Consider the following 19,687-nt stretch of genomic DNA (forward strand, 5'->3'; position numbering starts at 1 on the left):
TCAAGGCACTGGGAAACTCCTGCTGCATCCATTTTCGTTTGGTGTGTGATTCTGTGATGCGCACTGAGTATACGAAGACGCAGACGCAGGAATTAACAAGGTCAAGGTTTACTTAACAATGAGCAAGTTAAATAACAAATATAGAGTAAACGACACGAAGCTTAACAATCACACACAACATCATCCAGAACAGTCCAGGGCTAAATAGGGGTGGTGATGAGATGATGAGGTGCAGGTGCGCTGGAGATGATTAGGGTGCGTTGGGTTTCCATTCCGGTGTTGCCGAGGTGGTGCGCTCAGACCGGTGGCTCAGTAGACCGGCGAATCAGAGCACCAGAGGGGAGCAATGGGAGGAGACGTGACAGTTTGGTATGCCTCCACTGGTATGCCATCCAGCCCTGGACTTAAAGGCTTTAATTGCATCAAGAAGTTCTTCACCTGTAAGTTAGCCTTCACATGAGTCTTTCTATACAGCTGTTAATTTTACATTATTAATAGAAAAAAATCCATACAATTAGCTTCGGTTAGCGGAGATGGAGGAGACTGAAACGAAAACATATGCTTAAAGTACTTTACTTCCTCTTTCAAAATATTGTTTGGTGAATCAAGTTTCAGTAAATAATATTTGGTAGCATTTCTCTGTTGAAGATTTAAAAATAATTTGCTGCATTTTCCCCCATATTCCATCCAGTTCACTTCATTTTTATAATATATTTCGCTTGATCTTTCTTGAATAAGTTCCTCCATTTATTTTTGTTTTTCCTATAACTTATTCTGAGCCTCTATGGTACCCATAGTTACTGTCTGGCTGAAGACTGATGGGAAGTTCACAGAACTGACTCAATAGGAGAAGTTCAGACAACCACAGCATAATATGCTTGCCTTGCTGAAGTCACACACACAGACAAACACAGACACACACTCCAGTAGATTCACACAGGACTGCCAAATTATCTCATTCACACACATGAATAAGGGAGGTTTAGCTAACCACAACCACACTTCTTCCTAGCCTTACAGGATCCTAGAGATACCATAACACTCTAGCTATGTCTCTCCATGAATCTTCCTCTGTCTCTCTCTCCTCCCTTCTCAACAATGGCATGAAATTACCCTCATCTCTCACCCAAACGAGGGCATTGCGTTCATCCACCTCTGGCCTGCTGGCTCCCCTTCCTCTGCGGAAGCATAGTTCCCGCTCAGCCCAGTCAAAACTGTTCGCTGCTCTGGCACCCCAATGGTGGAACAAGCTCCCTCACGACGCCAGGACAGCGGAGTCACTCACCACCTTCCGGAGGCATTTGAAACCCCACCTCTTTAAGGAATACCTGGGATAGGATAAAGTAATCCTTCTACCCCCCCCCCAAAATTGTAAAGTGGTTATCCCACTGGCTATAGGGTGAACGCACCAATTGGTGAGTCGCTCTGGATAAGAGCGTCTGCTAAATGAAGTAAATGTGCCCTTGAGCAAGGCACTTAACCCTAATTGCTCCTGTAAGTCGCTCTGGATAAGAGCGTCTGCTAAATGACTAAAATGTAATGTAAATGTTATGAGTTGGATGCAACAATCACCAAGGCTTTCCCACTGGCCACAGACGTCAGTTCAACGTCTAGATTTACATTTGTTTGAGTTGTCAACTAGCTTGAATTCAACCAGAAATCAACAACAAATGTTACCATTTCATTGGATTTAGGTTAAAAGTTGGGTGAAAAAAAGACGAAATGCCCTTATGTTGATGACAAATCCAATCAGTTTTCCACGTTGATTCAACGTCATCACTTTGATTTTGGGGGGTGGAAATGACGTGGAAACAACGTTGATTCAATGAGTTTCTGCCCAGTAGGTTACCTCCATATTTTGGCGGTTTATTACAGTACTACCTGGCACTGACAAGTATACCACATTTCACACCGACTTCCTTCCTCATCACCATCCAGCAGTAAACTATGCAAAGACGTGTCAGTTCCTGTGTGCAACAAGCTGCTTTACTGCAAAAGGAGATGTAATGTGAGACAATTGTGTCCTGTCCTAGTTCAATCATCTGTATCTGAAGCATGGCGCAGCTACTGCTGCTGGGATCGCTGTGGGTTGTGATTTTCCTGGGCTCATCTGTCCCTAATATCGAGTCCTCGGAGTACAACCCATTTCCTGGCATCACCGACGAGAAGTTCATCGACGACTGTGTGAGGATACACAACGACAACCGGTCCTCTGTGAATCCACCAGCCAGAAATATGCTCTACATGGTAAGCAGAGGCAATGAGAGCATGCAACACTGTAGATTCTCACCTTAAAACTCAGCAATACCATAATATAGCCAAGACTGGTTCCATGTAAGTAATTCAGAATTGTCATGTTTTTGCAGTTGGAAAAGAAGTGACAATTAAGAATATGCAATACATGAATAGTGCTTCAATGCTTCCCAGAGCAACAACAATGCTTATAAACGTTGCCTTGTGAGCAGGCTATAGTTGAATAAGACAGGGTTCTACACTGTCCTTTTTTACAAGGAGCACATGTGCGCCTAAGTTGAAAAATGTAGGCGCACACAAAGAAATATAAGACCACAATGAAACATTTGAGGTAAGATAATAAAGCTAGAATCCTTAACTTTATCGAGGCGCACTGGTGCTTCTAAATTAAAATTCCAGGTCGCACAGCCAAAATATGTAGGCGCATAGGCAAGTAAAATGGTCGTACTGTAGAGCCCTGTAAGACGATGTTAGAATGAAAGTAGGACAGGCCACTCAGATCCATAGAGGCGTGTAATCAGTTTCACATCACAGATACTGTCATTTTTTAGACACCCACTAATTTGGTTGTAATTTGTTTTCTCAAGACGTGGGATGAGGGCTTGGCCATCACTGCAAGGGCCTGGGCGAGACACTGTGATTTCCAGCACAATATCTACCTGAAAGAGGTCAGTCGGGTCCACCCTGTCTTCTCCTCCGTGGGAGAGAACATCTGGGCAGGATACCCGCCCTCCATGTTCTCCGTCATGAAAGCCATGGATTTATGGGTCAAAGAAGTTAAAGATTACTCATACCAAAGCAATAAGTGTACACCAGGAAGAATGTGTGGCCACTACACACAGGTACAGTGGGGAAAAAAAGTATTTAGTCAGCCACCAATTGTGCAAGTTCTCCCACTTAAAAAGATGAGAGAGGCCTGTAATTTTTATCATAGGTACACGTCAACTATGACAGACAAATTGAGAAAAGAAAATCCAGAAAATCACATTGTAGGATTTTTTATGAATTTATTTGCAAATTATGGTGGAAAATAAGTATTTGGTCACCTACAAACAAGCAAGATTTCTGGCTCTCACAGACCTGTAATTTCTTTTTAAGAGGCTCCTCTGTCCTCCACTCGTTACCTGTATTAATGGCACCTGTTTGAACTTGTTATCAGTATAAAAGACACCTGTCCACAACCTCAAACAGTCACACTCCAAACTCCACTATGGCCAAGACCAAAGAGCTGTCAAAGGACACCAGAAACAAAATTGTAGACCTGCACCAGGCTGGGAAGACTGAATCTGCAATAGGTAAGCAGCTTGGTTTGAAGAAATCAACTGTGGGAGCAATTATTAGGAAATGGAAGACATACAAGACCACTGATAATCTCCCTCGATCTGGGGCTCCACGCAAGATCTCACCCCGTGGGGTCAAAATGATCACAAGAACGGTGAGCAAAAATCCCAGAACCACACGGGGGGACCTAGTGAATGACCTGCAGAGAGCTGGGACCAAAGTAACAAAGCCTACCATCAGTAACACACTACGCCGCCAGGGACTCAAATCCTGCAGTGCTAGACGTGTCCCCCTGCTTAAGCCAGTACATGTCCAGGCCCGTCTGAAGTTTGCTAGAGTGCATCCAGAAGAGGATTGGGAGAATGTCATATGGTCAGATGAAACCAAAATAGAACTTTTTGGTAAAAACTCAACTCGTCGTGTTTGGAGGACAAAGAATGCTGAGTTGCATCCAAAGAACACCATACCTACTGTGAAGCATGGGAGTGAAAACATCATACTTTGGGGCTGTTTTTCTGCAAAGGGACCAGGACGACTGATCCGTGTAAAGGAAAGAATGAATGGGGCCATGTATCGTGAGATTTTGAGTGAAAACCTCCTTCCATCAGCAAGGGCATTGAAGATGAAACGTGGCTGGGTCTTTCAGCATGACAATGATCCCAAACACACCGCCCGGGCAATGAAGGAGTGGCTTCGTAAGAAGCATTTCAAGGTCCTGGAGTCTCCAGATCTCAACCCCATAGAAAATCTTTGGAGGGGAGTTGAAAGTCTGTGTTGCCCAGCGACAGCCCCAAAACATCACTGCTCTAGAGGAGATCTGCATGGAGGAATGGGCCAAAATACCAGCAACAGTGTGTGAAAACCTTGTGAAGACTTACAGAAAACGTTTGACCTGTGTCATTGCCAACAAAGGGTATATAACAAAGTATTGAGAAACTTTTGTTATTGACCAAATACTTACTTTCCACCATAATTTGCAAATAAATTCATAAAAAATCCTACAATGTGATTTTCTGGAATTTTTTTTCTCATTTTTTCTGTCATAGTTGACGTGTACCTATGATGAAAATTACAGGCCTCTCTCATCTTTTTAAGTGGGAGAACTTGCACAATTGGTGGCTGACTAAATACTTTTTTTCCCCACTGTATGTGTCCTCTACTGTATAATAAAGCATCACTGTTAAAAACCATCAAAACCACAAAATGCAATTTGAGCGTTGGGCCAGTAACCGAAAGGTTGCTAGTTCAAATCCCCGAGCCAACAAGGTGAAAAATCTATCGATCTGTCCTTGAGCAAGGTACTTAATCCTAATTGCCCCAGGATCGCCGTCGATAACGGCTGATCCCTGGCCATGACCCCACTCTCCGAGGGTTTCTCAGGGAGAGTGGGATATGCAAAAAACACATTTCCATTTCACACCACACAGGTTGCATAATTGTACATGTGTGAAACAAGACACATATAAGCACCCCCTATTTGACCAACAGTAAAAACAGTGGTATAAAGGGGAAACTACATATTTCATAATCTTTGCCGACTGCATGCTTGCTTGCATTCCCAGGTTGTATGGGCGACGAGCTACAAGGTTGGGTGCGCCGTCCAAATATGCCCGAATGGTGTCGACAGGACTTCGTTTCCTAATAAAGAGGGAGCCATATTTGTTTGTAACTATGCCGAAGCGTAAGTCAGACTGAATACACATATTACATTTACACTTAAAGGAAAATTCCACCCAAAAACTATCTTTGGGTATTTGTTTCATTAGTCCATTGTATACATAGTCCCAAAATGTTTTGCATGTCAGCAAATTAAAGATATAACTTTCAAAATACAGAAATACAGCCAGTATGACGCATTTGCATCATATGATTCTGCGTTGTGCATCACATGATGCAAAATGAATCATTTCTGGAAAGCTTGAGGATCTTTGAAAGGTTATCGGAATTATGCAACCCTGCACATATTGCACTTTCCCTTTGACAAAAAAAGTCTAAGATGCTCTGATTATAGAAATATGGAAAAATCTTGGACAAATTAAAAGGATGTGCATTGCTTTCTCCAGGGGAAACGTGGTTGGTATTTTACCATACCAGAATGGGATGGAAGAATGCAGCTCTTGTGAAGGTGCAAACAATCAATGCCAAGCCAAGCTCTGCCGTAAGTCTCAGTTACCATTTCCCACACCCAATATACTAATAAGATGCAGGACAACCTTGTGTGATGGTCTGAATGTGAAGTTAAACATATTCCTTCACAACAACACCAATACTCTTTCCCTTGTACATGCTACATGTTCAACAACGCCCAATACTATTTTCCATTCATGACATAACAAAGCTGCCATATTGTCTCTCTTTACAGACAATCCAAAACGAGACCAACAGAAAAGTATGTTTTGAACACGCAACCCTTCATTTAAATTATCTTCCTAAGCCACAATGGCAGCATGTGTTCTTTGTGATCTACAGTAGCCTTTACTTTTCTCACCTGTGTACAGGTTACAGATGGACTCCCGACTGGGACCCCGCCCTGGCCACCTGTGGCCCCTCCTGCATGGCCATATTGGCCATCCGACCCCTGGTCCTCCTCCTCACCTTTGTCGCCGTATTTGGAGTACACAGATTGTACCCAAGCATTTTTTTTTACGAATAGCTCAGCTGTTTAGATGATTGATTGTCCTGCACTGACGTTGTCATTGTAGGCATGCCTTTCTCAATATGGTCCTGACTTTTTAAAATTGCCACAGAGACTCAAACCAAATTCCCATTGTGGTACAATAAAGTGAACTACTACTAATACTAAAATGTATATGCTGCTTTTGCTGCTTCCATTAATGTCTTAAAGGGAAAGTTTACCCCAAAATGTAACCAAATCTTTATTTTCTGACCTCAAGGAGTTATGCAGCAGTCTTTAATACAAACTCTACAGCCCTCTGAAGTAAACAATGCATTAAATTAGAGCATGAAAAATAGGTCTTAAATAGCTCACACTTCAATTCAAGTTATATTATGACAATCTGTGTTTCTGTTAAGTTAAAGATTTGAAAATAACGGTTTCCCCCAAAAAATTGTCTCGCATTCATGTTTGGCTTGACAATGAGCAATAGTGTTGGCAAAAGCACAAACTAGGAACTCCTGATAACACAACAGGTTATGTGCTTGTGAAAGTTGAAGAGCGGTGTCTAAAATCATCTCATTTAGCCTAACAGGAAAATCACTCTTACAAATACAGAATGAGAGTTTATCATATACTTGTTTTATTGAGTCTTTTGAAGTAGCAGCACCAAATGACAAAGAATGCCACACAAAACAGTTCTCCTAAACATCACAAGGCTGTTTCACTGTTCAGCAGTCCTCTAGGCCCATTTCTGCTACACCTGACGCCTGTAGCTGCACACAACAATGTTAATTTAATCATGAACTAAAATGTCAATGCCTAAACACAACACCTTTTCTCAAAGCCTGCAGGTATATAGCTTAATACTTTGTTAATGATTTATAATACGTCTTTAATGGTATGCATGTTATTTTTCATAAGTATACATTTTCAACGGACTCGAAATGTATTTAGTCAGGATCATTATGAGACATTACAAGTCTTAAAATGCATTAACTGAATCATAAGCCATTATACTTGCAGGCTTCATTAAAGTAAAGTGTTTACTGCAAATATTAACATGGACAGGTGTTGGCTGAAAGCAGTACAAGTTGTTCTGAGGAATAGGACAAGAGGAGGAATCTGTGGCGTTAGGATAAACCAGGTGAATCCATTCTGTGGCATTAGGATAAACCAGGTGAATCACAATCTGTGGCGTTAGGATAAACCAGGTGAATCACAATCTGTGGCGTTAGGATAAACCAGGTGAATCACAATCTGTGGCGTTAGGATAAACCAGGTGAATCACATTCTGTGGCGTTAGGATAAACCAGGTGAATCACAATCTGTGGCGTTAGGATAAACCAGGTGAATCACATTCTGTGCACGTCTTAGAAACTGTCGCTAAGCAATATTGAAGAATGGGCCTCGGTCACAGAAGAACTAGGTAACACTCAGAAGCATTGGATCTCACATATAGGGTGACACCTTCACTCTATACTCTCTCCTCTACTGCTGACAGAAGCATTCAATATTCATTTAAATCATCGAAACTATGAGGAAGGTTCATCTCTGTGAGGAATTGGGGATATTCTATTAATATCACAAATAAATATTTAGCCAAACCGATGTTCTGACAAACCTGACATCCTTTACGTCAGTGATCTGCATGCCCCATTTGAATGCAGTAATAGTAAATATCGTCCATTGTCCAAGCCTTTCAAAGGTTAGCCCTTCTTCTTCTTCTTCTTGTCACTGGCGGGTGTGGTCTGTGGGACAGGGTTAACTGAGGGGGCTCCTAGCTTCTTGGTCTTGGCTTTCCTTACCTTAGCCTTGATGGCCTCAATGTCGATTTTGGCTTCTGAGGGAGCTAGAAAAAAAAAACATGGTAAAATAAAAATAAATATATTAAACAGCAAGGTGTGACTGTGGAAGTATGTTGTCAGACAATGCTTCATTTAAAAAGACGAGTCAGTTAATGATGATAATAATAATAAACTACATTTTTAAAGCACATTTCATTATACAAGAATAATCACAAAGTGCATGAAATAAAATAGAAAATAAAATATACATATACAGTGCCCTCTGGAATTACTGGGACAGTGAAGCTTTTTTTCCATCTTTTGGCTCAATACTCCAAAAGTTTGGATTTGAAATCAAACAATGACTATACTTAGGGTTAAGTGCCTTGTACATAGTCCCCCCATTTTAGGGGACCAAAAGTATTGGGACAAAATCACTTATGTTTGTATTTAAGTAATAAAGAGTTAAGTATTTGGTCCCATATTTCTAGAACGCAATGACTACATTAAGCATGTGACTCAACCAAAACAAACAGCAAATGCATCCAGTTTGTAGTGTTTCAGATTTTGTGTTCAATAGAAATTAATGGTAAACCATGTATTGTGTTGTTTTAGAGTAACTTTTATTGTAAATAAGAATTGAATATGTTTCTAAACACATTAATGTGGATGCTACCATGATTACGGATAATCCTGAATGAATCGTGAATAATGATGAGAGAGAAAGTTAGACGCAAAATATCAAAATGAAATAATCTGAAACACAACCAAAACAAAACAGCTAATGCATCCAACAAATGTGTAGAGTCACAAGCTTGATGTGGTCATTGCGTGCTAGAAATATGGGACCAAATACTAAACTTTTACTACACATACACTACCGTTCAAAAGTTTGGGGTCACTTAGAAATGTCCTTGTTTTCGAAGCTGTGAGGGGAACGGCACCTCCTTACCTTCAGGCTCTGATCAGACCCTACACCCAAACGAGGGCACTACGTTCATCCACCTCTGGCCTGCTAGCCCCCCTACCTCTATGGAAGCACAGTTCCCGCTCAGCCCAGTCAAAGCTATTCGCTGCTCTGGCACCCCAATGGTGGAACAAGCTCCCCCACGACGCCAGGACAGCGGAGTCACTGACCACCTTCCGGAGACACTTGAAACCCTACCTCTTTAAGGAATACCTGGAATAGTATAAAAGTAATCCTTCTTATGGGTTCGATTACAGGCTCAAAAGGGCCAGAAACAAATACCTTTCTTCTGAAACTCGTCAGTCTATTCTTGTTCTGAGAAATGAAATTGCCAAGAAACTGAAGATCTCGTACAACGCTGTGTACTACTCCCTTCACAGAACAGTGCAAACTGTCTCTAACCAGAATAGAAAGAGTGTGGAGGCCCCGATGCACAACTGAGCAAGAGGACAAATACATTAGAGTGTCTAGTTTGAGAAACAGACGCCTCACAGGTCCTCAACTGGCAGCTTCATTAAATAGTACCCGCAAAACACCAGTCTCAACGTCAACAGTGAAGAGGCGACTCCGGGATGCTGACCTTCTAGGCAGAGTTGCAAAGAAAAAGCCATCTCTCAGACTGCCCCATCTTAATCTTCTTTATACTGGCCAGTCTGAGATATGTCTTTTTCTTTGCAAACTTTTGAACGGTAGTGTAATACCTTTTCTCCCCTAAAATGGGGGGGACTATGTACAAATAATTCTGTAATTTCTAAACGGTTCACCCGATATGGATGAAAATACCATCAATTTAAAGCTGACTGTCTGCACTTTAACCTCATAGTGATTGAGGCAAAACAATAAAAACGCTTCACTGTCCCAATAATTACGGAGGGCAATAACCATATCATGAAAGCAACAATCAAAGTCTAGGAGGAAGGGTAGGCCAGCTGATAAAGATGAGTCTTAAGGCCTGTTTGAAAGCCCCAACAGTGTCAGGAAGGGAGTTCCAAAAGCGTGTTGAGTGGAAGGAAAAGGTGCGGTCGCCTCATTGTGCGGACTGGTGTGGGGTATGAACCAGTTTGCCAGAGTGCGGACTGGTGTGGGGCATGAAGCAGTTTGGCAGAGTGCGTAAAGGTTCATAGGTGGAGAGAAGGTAGTTAAGAACATAATTATTACAATGATTCACTGTACCTTTGTTGGTCTTCCTCATAACAGGTTTCTCCTTAGGAGGAATAAAGGCTCTGTTTCGCTCCTCTTGCCTCTTGGTCAACGCCTCGGCTTGTTTCACCTGGGAAACAGATACAATCAGACATAGGACAAATGGATTTCGCACATTAAATCCTGTTATGAGTCTTTGAAGGTCATTAGTTTCTCTTGCATTGCTATGCAAATAGTAAATGGTGCATACAGTGAGGGGAAAAATTATTTGACCCCCTGCTGATTTTGTACGTTTGCCCACTGACAAAGACATGATCAGTCTATAATTTGAATGGTAGGTTTATTTGAACAGTGAGAGACAGAACAACAAAAAAATCCAGAAAAACGCATGTCATAACTGTTATAAATTGATTTGCATTTTAATGAGGGAAATAAGTATTTGATCCCTCTGCAAAACATGACTTAGTACTTGGTGGCAAAACCCTTGTTGGCAATCACAGAGGTCAGACGTTTCTTGTAGTTGGCCACCAGGTTTGCACACATCTCAGGAGGGATTTTGTCCCACTCCTCTTTGCAGATCTTCTCCAAGTCATTAAGGTTGAGGCTGACGTTTGGCAACTCGAACCTTCAGCTCCCTCCACAGATTTTCTATGGGATTACGGTCTGGAGACTGGCTAGGCCACTCCAGGACCTTAATGTGCTTCTTCTTGAGCCACTCCTTTGTTGCCTTGGCCGTGTGTATTGGGTCATTGTCATGCTGGAATACCCAACCACGACCCATTTTCAATGCCCTGGCTGAGGGAAGGAGGTTCTCACCCAAGATTTGACGGTACATGGCCCCGTCCATCGTCCCTTTGATGCAGTGAAGTTGTCCTGTCCCCTTAGCAGAAAAACACCCCCAAAGCATAATGTTTCCACCTCCATTTTTGACAGTGGGGATGGTGTTCTTGGGGTCATAGGCAGCATTACTCCTCCTCCAAACACGGCGAGTTGAGTTGATGCCAAAGAGCTCGATTTTGGTCTCATCTGACCACAACACTTTCACCCAGTTCTCCTCTGAATCATTCAGATGTTCATTGGCAAAGTTCAGACGGGCCTGTATATGTGCTTTCTTGAGCAGGGGGACCTTGCGGGCACTGCAGGATTTCAGTTCTTCACGGCGTAGTGCGTTACCAATTGTTTTCTTGGTGACTATGGTCCCAGCTGCCTTGAGATCATTGACAAGATCCTCCCGTGTAGTTCTGGGCTGATTCCTCACCATTCTCATGATCATTGCAACTCCACGAGCTGAGATCTTGCGTGGAGCCCCAGGCCGAGGGAGATTGACAGTTCTTTTGTGTTTCTTCCATTTGCGAATAATCGCACCAACTGTTGTCACCTTCTCACCAAGCTGCTTGGCGATGGTCTTGTAGCCCATTCCAGCCTTGTGTAGGTCTACAATCTTGTCCCTGACATCCTTGGAGAGCTCTTTGGTCTTGGCCATGGTGGAGAGATTGGAATCTGATTGATTGATTGCTTCTGTGGACAGGTGTATTTTATACAGGTAACAAGATGAGATTAGGAGCACTCCCTTTAAGAGTGTGCTCCTAATCTCAGCTCGTTACCTGTATAAAATACACCTGGGAGCCAGAAATATTTCTGATTGAGAGGGGGTCAAATAATTATTTCCCTCATTAAAAATGCAAATCAATTTATAACATTTTTGACCTTTGTTTTTCTGGATTTTTTTGTTGTTATTCTGTCTCATTGTTCAAATAAACCTACCATTAAAATTATAGTCTGATCATTTCTTTATCAGTGGGCAAACTTACAAAATCAGCAGGGGATCAAAAAAATGTTTCCCTCACTGTAGCTATCAAGTGATGTTGCGACACCTCAGGACGAAGCTGTGTCAAGTGATATCCATAGTTGCCACACCTCAGGGTGAAGCTGTGTCAAGTGATCCCCATGGTTACCACACCCCAGAGTGAAGCTGTGTCAAGTGATCCCCATGGTTACCACACCCCAGGGTGAAGCTGTGTCAAGTGATCCCCATGGTTACCACACCCCAGGGTGAAGCTGTGATTACCTTTATCTCTTCCATCTTCTTCCTCTTCTTAACGCTCTCTCGAAGGAAGAACTCTCCCGTTGCCAGTTCCTTGTCAATCTAGACAACCACCAAACACAAAAAAAAACAGTGAATCCACGAACATGGGTTTGAACAAGCCTAGTGATAGGTTAAGTGATGGGTGGGATATATCAAGTAGTGACAGACCAAGTCCTCTGTTGATGTTAGGCTTTATGGGTGTTGTATGTTATAGTACAAGGATGGGCAAACTACATTCAATCCGGCCCGCAGGAGGTTTGAGTAAAAAAAAAAAAGATTGGGAAATTATTAAATTGTAACTCCAGGTCACTCTTGAATGTCTAAAACTAAATAGAAAGTATGTAGAAATTATAATGGACTTATATATTTTCTTATTAGTGCCCTTTTTCTGGCCCGCAAATTGCTTTGACAAACAAATCAGTTGGCAAAGAAATCTGTGCGGCCCTCCGCTGAATTTTGTAATCCCAATGTGGCAAAAGTTACTGCCCACCCGTTATAGTATGTGGAAGAACACCCATCAATGTCCTTCTGTGTTGTTATCTTAGAACTGAATGAAGAATTATATTATTATTTTTTGGTACTGTGCTTGCACTATGTATGTAATGTTTGATGTCTACATGAAGGTTTGTATACTGGGCTAGCATGCTGTATGACACAAGAACAGATACAAATTAAGTAATTATCATTGTAGTCATCATGGCCTGCGGTGGCGGTTCTGACCCACTAACCTGGCCTTCAGGCTGCTGCGGGGGAGGCGGTTCTGACCCACTAACCTGGCTCTCAGGCTGCTGCGGTTCTGACCCACTAACCTGGCTCTCAGGCTGCTGCGGGGTTGAGGCGGTTCTGACCCACTAACCTGGCTCTCAGGCTGCTGCGGGGGGTGGTGGTTCTGACCCACTAACCTGGCTCTCAGGCTGCTGCGGGGTTGAGGCGGTTCTGACCCACTAACCTGGCTCTCAGGCTGCTGCGGGGGGAGGCGGTTCTGACCCACTAACCTGGATCTCAGGCTGCTGCGGGGGGAGGCGATTCTGACCCACTAACCTGGCTCTCAGGCTGCTGCGGGGAGAAGTGGTTCTGACCCACTAACCTGGCTCTCAGGCTGCTGCGGGGAGAAGTGGTTCTGACCCACTAACCTGGCTCTCAGGCTGCTGCGGGGAGAAGTGGTTCTGACCCACTAACCTGGCTCTCAGGCTGCTGCGGGGAGAAGTGGTTCTGACCCACTAACCTGGCTCTCAGGCTGCTGCGGGGAGAAGTGGTTCTGACCCACTAACCTGGCTCTCAGGCTGCTGCGGGGAGAAGTGGTTCTGACCCACTAACCTGGCTGTCAGGCTGCTGCGGGGGGAAAGGAGTGTACTCCTTCTTTGTCGTCTTATTCTTAGGCTCCTTGCGCTTGGTCAGGTTCTTGTGGCGGAAGTTGGGCAGGAAGCGCTCCCAGCTCTGCAGCCGCAGCTCGGGGTCCTTGGACAGCTCGCGCTTGATCATGAGCGTCTGCGGTCGCCCCCAACCGAACGGTCGCCAGAGTCAAGAGGGTGAAACGTGTTGGAAGGGTTAACTTGGATTATTGAATCAGAGGGCAGTTGATGTCATACTCCTGCTGGTAACTACATGGCAAAGCACCAGAAAGGATGCAGTAGTTGAAGCCAATTGCTTCATTAAAAAAGGGGCAATCTGCAATTGCTACATCCATTTTTGTACTATTAAATTAATTATATATACACACACACCCATTGATTTGTGAAGAGTATAACTTATGCCTCATGAGCTTAGTTCAAATGTCAGAACCCAAAATATAAGCTTATTTTATGACATTGTTTGTAAACAATGCCATTTTAAACAAACACTGTGTAGCCTCAAAACTATCTAAACTATAATGTTGATATCTTGGATCAGTCCTTGCATCCATAGCTCTGTCTATGAATTTGAGTGGTTACATTTCTGAAAGGCCCATCCCTCAGCCTTTTACCAAAAGAGAGGCGTGGGCCCTGTTTTGATATTGTTTCAACTAAGGATTGCCACTTTAAGTCCATTGAGCCAGAGCATTAAAAGGAGCAACACAACACATTTTAGTAATTTAGATTTCTTCTTTAACTGCTTAGAAACGCCTAAAATAGCTAAGTACTGGTTCTTCCTGACAATATATAAAAAATCATCCACTGCATGGACAACTAAAAAGGTTTGCATTGCTAATATTTTGGCTTTTGTTGACAACCTCGTGTACGAGAGCCAATCGTAATAAAGGAAGTTGTAAACAACTGGCCAGACAAGGTAAAAAGCTAACTCGAAAATCAAGTTATGACAGATAGAATAAGTCGGTCTGGAGCATGTTGTTTTCAGCTGTGAAGGAACTTCAAACTACCCCTTTTGGTATTATAGTAAGTTCATGTCTCATCTATTCTAAAGGACTTGGTGACATCATGTGGTTTCAACAGAAAACCCACATCCTCTTACATAGAACACAGTGTCGGTTACTTTAAGTTTATCAGGAACCATGACAAAGTCCCACATAGACCACCTTTACGGGGCACTGGTTTCCCCCTCTCATTGGATGTGGAGGAGAAAGGTGTCAATTACCTTGATGTTGTAGATGGGGTGGATGTTCTTCATGGTATCCAACACCACTTTCCTTACCTACATAAGGAAATAACAGATTTTAGCAGATAATAATTGAGTCCCTCTGAGAAACAGAGAGCACAGAAAAAATACAATTGTTGCTCACTCCAGGTAAGTTGACTGAGAACACATTCTTATTTACAGCAATGACCTGGGGAATAGTTACAGGGGAGAGGAATGAGCCAATTGGAAGCTGGGGATGATTAAGTGGCCATGATGGTATGAGGGCCAGATTGGGAATTTAGCCAGGACACTGGGGTTAACACCCCTACTCTATGATAAAGTGCCATGGGATCTCTAGTGACCAGACAGAGTGCCTCCTACTGGCCCTCCAACTTCCAGCAGCATCTGGTCTCCCATCCTGGGACAGACCAGGATCAACCCTGCTTAGCTTCCGAGGCAATAGTGATAGTATGCATTTGAAAGGGATTTATTTATTTATTACAATCAATTGCAAAATTAGTGCGGCCTAATCTCCCTACGGAGTGGTGGGCCTAAGTAAATTCGCTAAATTATTTTTTGTAATTACAGAAATGGGCACCTAATGAATTCAACAGGCTTATTTCAGTGGTTCCAGTGCATGGTTAAGGGAGAGAGCAGGGCAGTGCTCAGTAGGGAGAAAGCATTTTGAAACATTTTGAAATGGAGAGGTACTACCTAAAAACGTGTTTTTGCGTTACAAAATGTTTCGCTATGGTGTACCCTACTGAACATGTCCCTGATGGAGGAAATCAGCGCTCACCTCTTTGAGGCCGTTGAAGGGTCCCAGGGCTGACACAGTGTTCCCCTGCACCATGACATAGCAGTTGGTGAGCAGCTCCAACGCCTGAGGGGGAAACAGGTTAGACAAATGCCTGTAAGAGGGAGGTTGAATGTGTTCCATGCAGAGCAATCTCCATCTGCTCACACTCCACACACACCATGACTGCCGCTACTGCCACCACCACTACTACGACTGCTGACAGTACTACTACTACTACTACTACTACTGACAGTACTACTACTGCTGATAGTACTACGAACTGACCACCTGCACTGACTCTTCGCACCTTAGCACACACACACAGTTGAAGTCGGAAGTTTACATACAAATGTTTTCAATTTTAGTCATTTAGCAGACGCTCTTATCCAGAGCGACTTACAGGAGCAATTAGGGTTAAGTGCCTTGCTTAAGGGCACATCGACAGATTTTTCACCTAGTCGGTTACTGGCACAATGCTCTTACCCACTAAGCTACCTGCCGCCTACACTTTAACCAAATACATTTAAACTCAGTTTTTCATAGTTCCTGACATTTAATCCTAGTAAAAATCCCTGTCTTAGGTCAGTTAGGATCACCACTTTATTTTAAGAATGTGAAATGTCAGAATAATAGTAGAGAGAATGATTTATTTCAGCTTTTATTTCTTTCATCACATTCCCAGTGGGTCAGAAGTTTACATACACTCAATTAGTATTTAGTAGCATTGCCTTTAAATTGTTTAACTTGGCTCAAACGTTTCGTGTAGCCTTCCACAAGCTTCCCACAATAAGTTGGGTGAATTCTGGCCCATTCCTCCTGACAGAGCTGGTGTAACTGAGTCAGGTTTGTAGGCCTCCTTGCTCGCACACGCTTTTTCAGTTCTGCCCACAAATGTTCTATAGGATTGAGGTCAGGGCTTTGTGATGGCCACCCCAATACCTTGACTTTGTTGTCCTTAAGCCATTTTGCCACAACTTTGGAAGTATGCTTGGGGTCATTGTCCATTTGGAAGACCCATTTGCGACCAAGCTTTAACTTCCTGACTGATGTCTTGAGATGTTGCTTCAATATATCCACATAATTTTCCTTCCTCATGATGCCATCTATTTTGTGAAGTGCACCAGTCCCTCCTGCAGCAAAGCACCCCCACAGCATGATGCTGCCACCCCTGTGCTTCACGGTTGGGATGGTGTTCTTCGGCTTGCAAGCGACCCCGTTTTTCCTCCAAACATAACGATGGTCATTATGGCCAAACAGTTATATTTTTGTTTCATCAGACCAGAGGACATTTCTCCAAAAAGTATGATCTTTGTCCCCATGTGCAGTTGCAAACCGTAGTCTGGCTTTTTTTAAATGGTGGTTTTGGAGCAGTGGCTTCTTCCTTGCTGAGCGGCCTTTCAGGTTATGTCGATATAGGACGCGTTTTACTGTGGATATAGATACTTTTGTACCTGTTTCCTCCTGCATCTTCACAAGGTCCTTTGCTGTTGTTCTGGGATTTATTTGCACTTTTCGCACCAAAGTACATTCATCTCTAGGAGACAGAACGCGTCTCCTTCCTGGGCGGTATGACGGCTGCGTGGTCCCATGGTGTTTATACTTGCTTACTATTGTTTGTGCAGATGAACGTGGTACCTTCAGGCGTTTGGAAATTGCTCCCAAGGATGAACCAGACTTGTGGAGGTCTACAATTTTTTCCCGGAGGTCTTGACTGATTTCTTTTGATTTTACCATGATGTCAAGCAAAGAGGCACTGAGTTTGAAGGTAGGCCTTGAAATAAATCCACAGGTACACCTCCAATTGACTCAAATGATGTCAATTAGCCTATCAGAAGCTTCTAAAGCCATGACATCAGCTGTTTAAAGGCACAGTCAACTTAGTGTATGTAAACTTCTGACCCACTGGAATTGTGATACAGTGAATTATAAGTGATAATAATAATCTGTCTGTAAACAATTGTTGGAAAAATTAATTGTGTCATGCACAAAGTAGATGTCCTAACCGACTTGCCAAAATTATAGTTTGTTAACAAGACATTTGTGGAGTGGTTAAAAAACGACTTCTAATTACTCCAACCTAAGTGTATGTAAACTTCCGACTTCAACTGTACTTGCTGCTACCAGACTCTTATTTACAGTACTAATACTGCACAATTGAAACACTTGCCCCCCAATCCCCCCTTTCTCTGATACATGTGTAAATATTGGACTATAAATTGTGCTACCTGTATTATACTTATGCTAAAATGTTTATTCTATTCTACTGAGTCATTTAATTTATGTAGTATTCTTATCTTTGATATTTATTCATTATTGTTGTTGCGTTGTCGAGAAGGAACCTGCAAGTAAGAATTTCGTTGGACGGTGTATACCATGTGTATCCTGTACATACAACTAATAACATTTGAAACTTCTTACTGTATGCAAAGTCATTTCATGCTCTCCCTATCCCCCATACAAGTGTAAATACTTACTTTGAATAAGTGATTTTACATTTTTCTTGCTAATAATTTTATACCAGCTATTTACTGTTATGGACAGTGTTCTTAATGTATTTTTCTTCTACTTATTTTAATTCAATATTTTTGTTGTTGTCGCACTGTTGAGAGGAGAGCGTGCAAGTAAGAATTGTATTGTATACACATTGTGTACCCTGTGCATATGACAAATAAACTTTGATTTAATAAGCTGACTGATTCTGAAATGTTGGGCTGAATTAACACTATGCTCCCACCTAGTGATGCTAACCTCTAAATACACAACACATGTATCCATTTGAACGCTCTCTGTGGCTGCATGGTTGAACAACACACGCACCTTGAGTGTAGATCCTTTAGGTCCGATGAGTCTCTGCCTCCTCTTCACGAACCGTTCTCTGTTTCTGACCAGCGTGCCAATTTTGATGATGTCACACGCCATGTCATCCTCCAAAATACGCACTGCCTAAAGGCAGAAGAAAATACATCAACCAAATCAATATACTTGTACTGTTTTTTTTAAGTATATAGTTTTTACTATTCTCCACGCTCTATCAAGATCATTGTTGGAAGTTCAACTATGAATTGATGAACAAGAGCGCATGCCTACCTGCTCAAATGGCACACTTCTGGCCAACAGCTTGATGAGGTCCCGTGCCCTTACAACGGCATATGGGTCAAAGGTCTTTTTGGTGGTGCAAACCGTGATGCTGCCTTCGATCAAATCCAGGGTGGCCTTGATGTGCTGTGGAGGGAGAAAAGCAGAACATTAATATTCTGGACATTTTAAAGACCATGTGCCTGAATCTAGGAGAGGATCATTGATCCTACCATGGTTACATACTGTAGCTCTGTCTATGCATTTGAGTGGCTACATTTCTCCAGTCACGTCCCTCAGCGTTTAACCAAAACCATGGCAGGGTGACGCTTTGTTATTATTTCAACTACATATTTCCCCTTTCATTGGCTGAACTTACTGAATCGCCTAGTGCTTTTTGGACCAGTGGCCAGCATTCTTTCAGGTATGCCTCTCTGTATTTGGGAAAGAGAGTGGCGAAACTGCTCTCCTCCAATAGACCTTTGGGGTTGTCATCCTTCGTGAATGCTGGCTCCTTCCATCCATCGGGAACAGTGAAGAGTTGAGATTCATCCACTGAAAATACAAGATTAGAAGCTGGGATATCGCACGGCTAACGTTATAACTAGCTACCGAACTAGGTAAATTAGCCACATTGCATGCACTTTTTCCCCAAAAGTTGCAACGTTTTCCCATACAACAAACGTTCTTTCCCTAAGAACAAATCAGTAGCAGTCTTTAAGCAGTGCTGATACTAGCACCATCAGCATGAGGCCGGGCACGAGCTACCCAAATCAAGGGATATCAAGCTTCTGCTCAGATTCATTATCCAGAAACGCGGACTATTATTAAAAAATAATGACATTTGTTTCCGATACTAGACAATATCGTTGTAATACCTTGGTTTGTATTATTTTTCGACTTCTTCCCCGACTGCGTTTCACTCACGCTTTCTTCGTTCGTGGAGGACGCCATTTTTGTTGTGCCGGAAAGACAGACCGGAACTGCGTAGTTTAGAACTGAGGGTTGCATTCAAAATTGCAGCGTTCCATTACGTGCTAAGAGCGTTCTTAATACTGTATATTCCAATGAGAAAGAGTATTTTCAACATTGTGCCACAGTAACAATGACAACTTTTCGATCCTTACAATAT

General features: G+C 42.6%; 2 protein-coding genes across 2 annotated transcripts; one reads left to right on the forward strand and one right to left on the reverse strand.

Annotated features, from left to right (window-relative positions):
• Positions 1-403: 403 nt before the first annotated feature.
• On the forward strand, positions 404-6,343 carry LOC121550205 (GLIPR1-like protein 1). The gene is made up of 7 exons (XM_041862353.1): positions 404-440; positions 2,034-2,247; positions 2,841-3,095; positions 5,097-5,215; positions 5,598-5,692; positions 5,897-5,923; positions 6,033-6,343. The coding sequence occupies exons 2-7, from the start codon at positions 2,056-2,058 to the stop codon at positions 6,185-6,187; spliced, it is 843 nt and encodes a 280-aa protein (XP_041718287.1). The 5' UTR covers positions 404-440; positions 2,034-2,055; the 3' UTR covers positions 6,188-6,343.
• A 425-nt stretch (positions 6,344-6,768) lies between these two features.
• Positions 6,769-19,545, reverse strand: LOC121550198 (KRR1 small subunit processome component homolog). The gene is made up of 10 exons (XM_041862343.1): positions 19,434-19,545; positions 18,935-19,110; positions 18,568-18,702; positions 18,298-18,423; positions 15,481-15,564; positions 14,700-14,756; positions 13,446-13,616; positions 12,111-12,188; positions 10,076-10,172; positions 6,769-8,000 (listed from the first exon to the last, which is right to left on the reverse strand). The coding sequence occupies exons 1-10, from the start codon at positions 19,507-19,509 to the stop codon at positions 7,858-7,860; spliced, it is 1,143 nt and encodes a 380-aa protein (XP_041718277.1). The 5' UTR covers positions 19,510-19,545; the 3' UTR covers positions 6,769-7,857.
• Between the last annotated feature and the right edge of the window lie 142 nt (positions 19,546-19,687).

Source organism: Coregonus clupeaformis, unplaced genomic scaffold (assembly GCF_020615455.1).
Source record: "Coregonus clupeaformis isolate EN_2021a unplaced genomic scaffold, ASM2061545v1 scaf0126, whole genome shotgun sequence".
NCBI lineage: Eukaryota > Metazoa > Chordata > Actinopteri > Salmoniformes > Salmonidae > Coregonus > Coregonus clupeaformis.